General features: G+C 30.3%; 1 protein-coding gene across 8 annotated transcripts in view; it reads right to left on the bottom strand.

Moving 5' to 3' along the window:
* The window catches only part of LOC106459899 (calmodulin-regulated spectrin-associated protein 2-like), a 110553-nt gene that overhangs the window by 12110 nt on the left and 86900 nt on the right, over window positions 1–11543 (bottom strand). For 5 of the 8 annotated variants that reach the window (XM_022386806.1, XM_022386818.1, XM_022386812.1 and 2 more), the window contains 5 exons: window positions 10314–11524; window positions 9665–9792; window positions 3614–3817; window positions 3079–3206; window positions 946–1304 (listed from right to left, as the gene is read on the bottom strand). In XM_022386806.1, the coding sequence (XP_022242514.1) occupies window positions 946–1304; window positions 3079–3206; window positions 3614–3817; window positions 9665–9792; window positions 10314–11524 (2030 nt within the window). The remainder of the gene's footprint in view (window positions 1–945; window positions 1305–3078; window positions 3207–3613; window positions 3818–9664; window positions 9793–10313; window positions 11525–11543) is intronic. The other 3 variants (XM_022386822.1, XM_022386827.1, XM_022386833.1) reach the window with 3 other exon arrangements.

Here is an 11543-nt window from a genome sequence, read left to right as displayed (position 1 = left end):
GTTGTCATTCTAGAACAAAAAAAGAATAATTTATATATATTTCCTAATTTTTTATGGTGGTTACGAGATCAGTCAAATCAACCAAACCCATACAGAGATTCATTAGTGAAAATAACAGATGAAATATAAACTTTTTCGTAAGAAACATTTGATAACTATCTGAATGTTATAACGATTCCGCATGTGAAATTTGACAATTTTCTGATACATAAAACTATTTTTAATCTTAAAACGAAAATTACTTTGGACGTTGGATAGGCAACATACGAAAAGAAAAAAAAAGGCACGAGAAAAACACTGCTTAACAAAGCTTAAGACTTAATAAAAAAAATCTCATATTTTGCATAAGAAAGCCTTGTAATGTTTTCTGATAATCTGCCAAATTTCATGAACACACGCATACTAATTTAAAAGTTATAGCATGAAAACTATAACAAGCACAATATGGTTACGAAGTCAGTTCCAGGGACCGAGCTCGTGCTGAAAGAGTTAAGATAACTCTGAGTTTTCTTAACATATCTTCACAACAATTGGTAAGATTTTGTTAAAAATTACAAGTATTTTTTACACAAAGAATGAGATTATTTTAATTAATTAATATTAGTAGTTATTTTCATTCCCAATTAGGTAAATATGCTCATTCTAGTAAAAACTAATAAAGGCCAGTTTGTAACATATAGAAAACTTATATAACCCTATAGCAATAACACAGTGGTATAAAAACAAGCAGAATTACCTCATAAGTACACCAGAATGGAATGAAAAATGGAAGAATATTTAGACAGCAACTGCATGTTTTACTCTACTAAATACAGTACTAGGAAGTCCAAAAACAAGAAAAGAAGTTACTCTAGGAGACTAGTACCAAGGTCTTGCCATTAAACTGCTAAAAAGTGTAATACAGCAAAATGAAGATACAGAGAATATATTTGTAGTATAAATTACCTCCAAAACTTTTTTCTTTGTTTCAGCATTTACAGCCCCAGCCAAAACTGTGTTTACAGCATTTGTAATTATGCCTCTATTAGACTTGGAAGTGGGCTTCACAAACAGCTTAGGACCTAAGAATTCAGAGGTAACTGCTGATGACGTAGAGCCAGCATCAGATGCCCCATCACTTGAGGGACCTGAACCCTTACTACGTCCACTTGGCAAACCTGGTGAAAATGAAGAAGGGGCTTGACTTGGGGAAGGTGGATGTCGGGAGTCATAGTAAGAACTACGACTGGGACTTGTGACTTGAGGTCTTGGAGGTGCACCATAACCATACAAGGAGTCAATGTCTTCTTGGTCAACATCCTCTGCTAAGACAAAAATAACCTACTACATTACATTTAACTTCCTAAAGGCTTAAAACATAATAGTAATACTCATGTCCTTGTTGAAGTGCTCATTTATTGTCTAGTTATTTTTTTTTCTTTACTTACATTGTATTTTCTTTGACAAGTTCTAATAAAGGCCATTCACAAATTATTCCTACATCAAATTAATTTAGGCTTTAATCTCAACATTTTTTTTGGTACTTCTGCTTTTTGACTGTGAATAATAATGTTTGTTTTAAGACTGCATCATAGTGTTTTGAATCAGAAGAAATAACTGGGTGTTGAAAAAGATAAATTTCCAGGTCAACTTTCCAAGTAACACTAATCATATTGCACAAGCACTTGCAGTGCACAAAACTAGCTTATCCTCTTTTAATACAAACATATGGCTTTAAAGCACTTTCATTCTTTATTTATTCATTTCACACCATTAGAGCCATGTAGGATAAGTAAGCAAAAAACACACGTACATGTAAAATTGACCATCCAAAATTAATTCTCCATTTTGATTGCTATAGTTAGGAAACATAGTGAAATATCAGAATTTAGCATGATAGGTTCTGCTTCATTACTTACAGCACTCATATGATGAAATAAGTTAAAAGGTGTTAAATCAATGTGTTTAAATCATATTTTATGCCTAAGACAGGAAATGTAAGATACTAACTTCTATGGTAAAACTAATGTTTCCAGTTTAGTTTTGACAACAAATGATTTCACTACTGTAACTATGTGACAAAAAACAACACTTGGGTTGGTATTATAAAACTTTGTGAAGAGGAGTGTATCTTGTACCACACATAAAATGTGTAAAACAAAATGAACATTAAAGTCTTTTGCAGAAATCATAAAAAAACGCTATTTTTCATTTCAAGCTATCTTTAGCTTTGAAACAAAACTATTATCACTTATACATACCAACATAATTCCAGTATACCGTGAGCCTGATATAAGTATTAATTGTAAATTATTGAACAATTACATACTTGGTGTACCACAATATGAATTAGGATATATTTAAAAGTAAAAGGTATAAAACTAAAGGAATGGAAAAATAAACCAATTATATAGCTAGTCTATGATAAAAATTATATTTTTATTATTGTTCTTAATGTTCCACATACCCAGAAGTCTTAAAAAAATGTCACTTTCTATTTTAACAATGATCTGAACACTGAGATAATAGCAAACATACAATTGTTTTTTAGGAACATTATACACATGGATTTGTTAAGATTTCTGAAATATTTAAAAAATTACTTTCATTATTGGAAAGTGTATAACTTATGTAAACAAAAATATTTGCAATTTTGAAAAATGATCAAGGGTATTTTAGTTTAACAAAGTAATTTATAGTTGTGATCTCTGATTCCCAACAAAGGCAAGAATGTTTACAAACAGGGATTCTGGTCACTGAACACAAATTGTTATAAGACCAACATGCATACAAGATACTGTTGTTTCTCAATATTGTTGCTTTCCTTTGAACACAAAGAACATGTCACACTGGTATGAATCCTTCTAACACTATATACATGATTTCTATAATTAAAACACACTACTTCAGCTAAATTCAACATGTATCTCCACTTCTAGCAGGTACCATGTAAAATATTACCACAAGGACATGACTAAAAACATCAACTGAAAACAATATTTATCTTCACTAAAAAAACAAATATTTTAGGCTACAGAGCTCATAATAACTTCAACTACAGGAAATTTTACTGCATTATTTATAAAACAAGACATTTACGTGGAAGGTTGTTATGTGATCCTCTTCCAACACGTGCTACATCAAAACTCTCAAAAGATGACGGTTCTTGACTGAGGTTACCAACATGAACTGACTTAGGTCGAGGTCTGGAAGCAGAAGTAGACCTGCTAGATAAACAGAAAAACTATTGATCTTCATTTTTATTTCCTCCATCAAAACCTTATAAAAACATGATGAGAAATATAAAAGATACTCTTCATACACTAACACTTTAACTGAGCTTTACCTAAGTCAGTCATCCCAAAATATTAAATAATAACATAATCATAACTATGAGACAGTAGATTTTTCTGTTTAATAGGCGAGTTCTAACTACTTAAAATATTTTATATTTTAAAGAACAATAAACAAAAAAGAACAATAGTACAACTTGATGGTAAATAAAACTTCACTACAGTATAACAAATAGTAGAAAACAAGGTATGTTCTTAATCTACTATAACTACTTACAAACAAACAAGGTTCCTGTAACTTTTTTAAATTTAAGTTCCAATCAGGATCTATTCTCACTGACCTGGATTTACTTTTAGAAAGGGTTCCACTCCTACTTGAAGCATTGTGGTAAGGAGAAAATCCTGTTCCACTAGATCCACTTGGAAGAAGCAGTCCATTTTTTTCTGCTTCTTCTAATTCTTTTCTCTGCCTGTACTGCTCAAGGATTTTCTCTCTCCTCATCTTTTCTTCTTCTTTCTTCTTTTCTTGTATCTCTTTTTTAATTCTTCAAAAAATAATTCTAACCATGTTACCATTCTATATTAACTGTAGTATTCTGTCAACATACAGATTTCATTACTGAAAAACAACATTTGTAATACATTTTTGCCACTAGAGCTGGGCAATTTAATCAATTAACTGATTACCTATAAGCAGTGATTACATTGATTAATGTCACATAACTAATCAATTAATCAAAATTCTGATTAAATTGATATCAAATTTAGTGTTTCCAATTATTACTATTTTTGATTATTCTAACTATTCAACTAATTGAAATATTGCCACCAAATTTGCTTGTACTGCCTTTATTATGGAAAAGCTACTAAGGCTATCTGTCACTGTCACTAATTTTGATATGCTGACGTGAGAGAAGACAACTGCCTGGCAGTTCCCAACATGATTTGAGGAACACTGTAATAATCATTTAATGGGGCTGTCAATTAATCAATTAGCAAATACCATCAACCATCACCCAACTCTAGTTACCACTACCCAAAATCCACACCATTCTGTTTAACAACCAGGCAAAACCAGAAATTAATTATTGTGACATTTTCTTAATGGGGAAGACCTCATACAATTGCCTAGCACATCAAATTTTCTAACACAAAGAACAGAATCAAACCCTGGACCCTGTTACCAGAACATATCTGAAACTTAACACATAAAATTTAATCATAATTAGTATCTAATTAATAATTAGAATGAGGTGAACTTAGTCTTCTAACCAATAACAGAACCTTACTGTAAGTCTTTATTTTCTTATTTGTTTACATTTAAAATTAACAGCTCTTGTTCATAGGAAAAAAACATAAAACAATATTCTACTAAAACATTGTGCTTTTTAGTAAGAAATTTCCTCATATGGATTACTTGAGAAATAATAGCAGGGTAATTCATAGATCAAACTCTCAGAGATGTTTCTGGAAGAAAACCTTAAATCTCCAAGTGTTACAAGATACAAATCTTTCCTATTGTTTATTCAAGTGCAGACAGTGAATCTCAAAGAAACTATCTACTTAGCCATGTTGAAGAAAACAGTCATATAAGGAATCATGTAAAGAAATATATGTTCTTTCTGTTGTTTATACACATACATAAAGAGAATTACAGACATGTCTTGAAAGACAATGTATGATAAATATAGTTTATTTCAGTAAAGCAATATAATTGGACATTAAAATTTTATATTTCGGCTTATCCATTTGTTTATTCTAAGCTCTAAATTAAATTGCTTTTCATGTACTGAGAGAGCATTCAAAGTATAATAAAACCATAAAAGTAATGAAAGTGTATGTGAAAATGTTAAGTAATTGTAATTGCCAGTTAAAATTTGCAGTAATTCTAAAAAAAAAAGTATTTTAATTTTATTTTATATTTTTCAACTTTTCATTTTAATGAACATTGATAATTTTGCTATAGCTAGTGTTAGGGTAGATAAAATAAGAGACACAATTATAAAGTTTTAATAAAAAATTTTTAGTATTCATTTAGGAAGTTCAAGAGGTAATGTAAATGAAAACGGTAAGATGGAAAGAAGTATTTTTATTCTTAGAGCGAAAATTGCCTTTCACTCAGATTTACTCAGTAAAAAGATCTGTAAATTTACAGACAGATCTTTAGTAAAAATACGTGATTAAAAATTGTTTTTTTTGCACATAATGGACTTATAATGTTTACTAAAAGCTTATCAAGTTTTGTGCAGATACATTTGGTACATTCAGATTTATATATGTATAGTTTCATGATTAGATGATGGTTACAAGGTCGATCAAATTGATCAACCCAAATGCATAGTGTTAAATGATTATTTGAGTTCTCACTTACAAGAGAATTGTATGTATCATAAGTTACATTCATTAAACACTAGTGAGGAAAAAATACATAAGGAAATGAAGGTATATGAAGTGTTACTTTGTGGTATATTTTTTCCTCACTTTTATAACAAAATTAGTATGGCATATGGAGAGGTGAAGCAATGATTGTTCATTAACATAATGTTTTACAATATAACAAGAAGCAAAAGTTGAACACCACCATCATTTCTCTAAGTCCTGGTTTGCGAGATCTTTCACTACAATTCTGATCAGCCATAAAATCGTTTCCAAATAACTTGCTGAGCAAATAACCAATGTATGTATGTATGTATGAGATAACAAAATTTTTTTTCCAAAATGCCTTAGATTAAATTCTATCACAAACTGCTACTTCACAAAAAACTATCACTTCCATATTTAGAAGTACCATGTGTATACCACTCAGTGACACAAAACACTGACTATTTTCGAATTCTTAAATAAGAATGCAACAGCAAATGTAATGCACATAAACAGCACCTTTTCTACAACTGAGATTGGACTTGAGTGTGTTAACCAAACAATGAAGGTGATTTAAAGCTTCTTGATTTGTAAGCCATGTCAAACAGATAATGGTACATAAAACACATACCATGTTTCTTCCAAACATATTTACCAAATGCATGATACAAAGAGACAATACTAAACTACAAATCTAGTTAATGATGATAAACTATAGTAAAATTTGTTAAAATAAATAGCCTTACACATAATTTCTCAGATATTATTGAGGTAGTTTAATGTTCATAGCTTAAGACTGTTTTTAAATCCTGGCAGGGAACATTCTTGGTTTTACATGTTTTCACCATTGACTTTAATCAGTTTAGTCTTACCAAACCTTCTTTTATTTGGCTACAAGGATAACAGTAATTAAGAGTTTATTAAGTTGTCACAATAGTACAGAAAGCAGCCTTTTAACTCTTTGACGATGGTCTGGGTGGATTCCACCCAGCCCATATCCACCAAAGTAACCATAAAGCAGTTATATTTTTTAAAATATAAACGTATCTTCATGAAATTTTGCAGATTATCAGTAAACATTACAAGGTTTTCATAAATATCAGATTTTGTATGTAATTATTTGCTTGTGCATAATTTTTTTTTCAAATGTTGACTATCCAACATCCAAAGTAATTTTGATACTAAGATTAAAAATACTTTTAAGCATCAGAAAATTGTCAAATTTCACATGCAAAATCTCTATGATCTCTTCATAACCTCCAGATAATTATCAAATATTTTTTAGAAAAAACATTATATTTTATATGCTATTTTCTCTTTCTTATTTCTGTACTGGTTTGGTTGATTTGACTGAGCTCATAACTACCATAAAAAATTAGGAAATATATCTAAATTAAGCATTTTTTTTTCTAGAAAGACTACAAATTATAACACCAAACCACAAATGTTTATTCTAAATAGCTTAAATGTTGTAACATTATATATCTATATATACTTATTATTTTTATTTTATTGACCTTCCAGCTGTGTCTAACATTACAGAAGTTGCAATCCTGTGGTGCATGTGCAGCTTTATTACACCATTTTCAATAGTATAAAACTGGCCTTTACAAGGTACAGTTGTCTTAGCTTTGTTCTAGTGGACCAGTATTTTGTAGAATACAATCACATTTTGATTATAATACATTACGTATGTATATATATTATTACTATTTACAAATAAATTCTTAAGTTTCAGTTATTTTTCTTAAAACATATAACAGTAAGTAAAGAAATATAGAAAACAATGAGCTCTTCTACTTACAAAATTTGTACTCGCTTGCTGTAATTTGCTAAGCCCTGTTGAATTTTGCATATGGGGTATAGTGTTGTATAGTAATCAAATAAAGAGTAACAGAACAATACCTTATTCTATAAACTGTGAAAGTAACAGTGAAGTTTTATTTTGAAATGAGATGAATTACTGATGACATAGTAATAATTATTACTTAAAAGTTTAAACAAATAACATTCTAAATGTTTGGTATATGTTTTTTTCTGAAGTCATTTAATAAGTTGTAGAAATTACTAGTATAAATAAAACACACAAATAAAATGAAGAGTTCAATTTCTTTATAAAAAAGACACAGCTTAAATCTACTAGAGTACAGGCAGGAAGAAGTTATACATACTTGTTATTTCTAGCTGAAAATTAATGCATGTGATACCATGTAAATAAAGCATTCTGTGGCCCTCTTTACAGTATAGCTGCTAGTAGCCTTTCTCTATTATTATCTGGCAATTGTTCCTTCTCAACTAAGCACCATATCAGAGAATAAACCCATAACTGTAAATATCACTTTATCTTATTCATTCATTTAATATTTTTTGTCTGGTTTACATGGTTACCTTATACAATAACTGATTGCTACTTATGTCATATTTCAAACTGTTAGATGTACAAATATTAAGTGTGAAAGTTTGGCAATATGAAACATTTAATATTTTTCAGTATGAAAATTTAAGGTATGTGTTGTAGAATGTGTATGGGAGAGATAAAAAGAAATGGTAGATACCAACTCAATAGCATTTCATTATCATCACTATATATAAATATACACTGATGACTTAAATAAATTGCCAAATTACTGTTTTGTGCGAGTTTTTTAATGTATAATTATATCACACACCTGAGAAACAGTAAATTAACTTTATAGTTAAATGTAGAATTAAAAAACACTTTAATTTGAAAGAGGTATTTAATTAGCAAAAAAATTTACTGAAAAAAAGCAAAAATTCTTATTTTATCTATTTCATACTGTTAAGAGTGGGTGAAAGCAGCTGAATGAATAAGATATGGTAAAAGATAAAAGACTAAGTAAAGACAAATGTCAATGTTAACAATTCAGAAAAACCATGCATGTTATTCATGAATTTCAGTGAAACAGATTTTTAAAACATGAAAAATTCCTAATTAACTTAGAGGAAATATAATTATCTAAAAAATAACATCCAATAAGATACACAAAGTGTCAGATTTGTTCAAATTCAATGCTGTTGGAAAGAGAGCTTTCACCAGTTTATAAATATCACCTGTCTTTGTGCGAGAAGAGATAAAAAGAAATGCTGGAAAAGTTAGTTTTATTCTAACTAACCTTATGATGATACTTTTTTGACATTTTTCAAGTTCCTAAAAAATTTTCACTGTTTTCACAAACTTGTATAGTAACAGTACAGCTATCTCTAACTGCTCATCTCACGTACTTACTGGTTCAGAAGTTTAAACTAGAGTTTTAATAAGGAAAAATAAAGTTGAATTGTGAAAGTCAAGACCAATGAGAAGCTCATAATTAAATCTAAGTGTGGATAAGGTATTTGTATTATATCTTGTGATACTTTTTGCTTTGATTGTTAAAACATTGAGCAATAACTGTTGTAAAATAAATGAATAGCAGCTTTGGTGACAAATTATAGCTAACAAATTTTAATGGAGCTTTTAACATTTACAATAATTATAGCTTTTGAATTTTTGTGGAGCAAGCTAAAAAACTTCATTACCACTTTGTTATTAAGCTCACAGCGTGTATTTTTTTCAAAAGTCATATTTCAATTATAACAAACAAGGAGTTTAATTAACTTTTTAAATTTGAGCTTCCACTATACTGTTATGGCTTTTTCAGCTGCTGATTACACAAACAGATTTATATCTTTCTGTCAAACTGTGTGCTACTCCTCATACATGAAAATGCATTTTATATTTAGTTTCTTCTGGATGTACTGCAATTGTTCTACAGCAATCTAGATGTCTTATTTATGGCAAATTAATCACGAATGTTTAATTTTTTTTACCTATTTATTCACATGCACAGCAAACACTGTTAAGGTAGGCAAAGACTATGTTTAAACCTAGCACATAAACAGTTGATTTCAGCCAAAAGTATTCATTTACTTAACAATAACTTTTCTCCAAAACTTTATCTAAACCAAAACTTACATTAAAATGTTTTTTTTTTCATTCTATGATACTTATTCTACTTTAAATACATACTCACATTTCTTGTTCTTTTTTCTTTGCATTTTCATTTTCTTTAGCTATTCGTTTTTTTTCCTGCTCTGCTCTACGCTTCAAAGACATCATCATGATCACCTCCTTCTTTTTCTGCATTTCAGTTTCAGCATCCTGAAACATATAACTTAGTAAGCCAGTGCAAAAGAAAATTAATTATCCTTTTAAAAAATTTACTCAGTTTTAACTTCATAGGTCAGTAAAGTTAATCCTATATTCATTGTACATGAGTATTATCAATTTCTCTCCAATGGCTTCCTATTGTTTCTAAATCACAGATAATGAGTAAGTGTTATTTCTGAGATTAAATATACATAAATAAATTATTATTGATACTTTAAACAACAAAATATCATTTTACAAATTTTGTTTTTGAATTGATCCCAAGAAATACTTCAAATAAAGTAGAATTTTGGGGATAATGAAAAATTATGACCAGAAAGAACATGAATGGAGAAAGATGTTAAAAATGTTTTAATATCAAAAAGTTATTTCTAATTCCTAAATTAATTAAGAAAATATAAAGTTGGTAAAGATCCAAATTTACCATTTTGTACAAAAAAAAAAGTTTTCAGGAAATAATCATTACAAATGTAATATATTTTTTTAGATACAGTAGTAAAAGTAAATCATACTGGATTAGGATGAACCAAGTCAGCTCCTATAATGAACCCCACACCAGATGCATCTTTTTCACTGTTTTGATGTTGGACCTTGGCAAGAGTATTATTAGATTCAGCAGGCTTTTTCGTTGCAGCTTCCAAAGTTTCAATTTTATGATGTGATGAATCAGTTATCCGGGCTTCCCCTCTTGATGAAGATGGCTTTAAGTCTTGAGGTTTGGAAAACTGCATTTTTGAACTGGATTCCTGTGATTTCGAAGAATGTGGCCGTAACTTTGGTTTTGGTTTTTTAGGCTGAGCATCATTAAATGAAATGTAAAATCCTTTATCTGCAACGTCTACGTTTTTAATCGGTTGTGAAGGAAGTTGCTTTGTTTCTACAGGAACTGCATCAGTCTTGGGAGTAGGGGGAGAAACAACTTTAGGCTTGTGAATTCTAAAAGTTTTACCTATTTGTGGTCGACTAGGAGAAGAAGAAAGTTGTTCTTCATTACCTTTAACTGGACGTCCAAATTCATCAACTTCTAGTGTCTGAGCTATAGGCTCATACAGTTGGGCAGCTGGTATCCCTACCTCCACTATTTGTTTAGGATCCTTCTGCACAACATCTGACACTGGCAGAGTTGTTTCTGAAGGAGTTTGCTGTACTTGTGACATCATCTGGTTTGGAAAATAATTAGGCATTAAAGAATGTGGTTGGTCATGTAGCTGAAATGGCTGCTGTTGTTGTGAAAGGTTGGCTAGTGATGTGGAGGTTAAAGGATATGCCATTCCTCGATACTGCACAGGACCTGTAATACCAGTATAAGGTTGATAACTCTGCTCATCTGAACCTGTAATTTCCACCAATCCATTTTGGTAACCAGAATATTCATAGTTAATTTGTGCTGGTTGCAAAGAAAATCCTTGTGTTTGTTTATCCATGAATGGATGTCCAGACATCATTACTGGAGGAGGCTGCCACTGATGTTGCTGTGGCATTCCGGGTACCACTGGTTGGCCCCACTGACCACGGCGAGAAGAAATATTTGGCTGCTGTTGCTGATTGGTAAATAATTGCCCAATCATGTCTGGACGTACTATATCTGCCCACTGACCTCTCCTCATTTCCAACATTTGTTGGGATGGCATATGTTTGAAAGGGTGCTGATATTGCATTTGTATTTGGTCAGGAGGTAATCTTTGTTGAGGATGTTGAAAGTCTTGTTGTGTTGGATGGCCATGTAATCTTTCCTGGGGATG

This window comes from Limulus polyphemus, unplaced genomic scaffold (assembly GCF_000517525.1).
Source record: "Limulus polyphemus unplaced genomic scaffold, Limulus_polyphemus-2.1.2 Scaffold31, whole genome shotgun sequence".
Lineage (NCBI taxonomy): Eukaryota > Metazoa > Arthropoda > Merostomata > Xiphosura > Limulidae > Limulus > Limulus polyphemus.
This window is presented reverse-complemented; position numbering and strand designations above follow the sequence as displayed.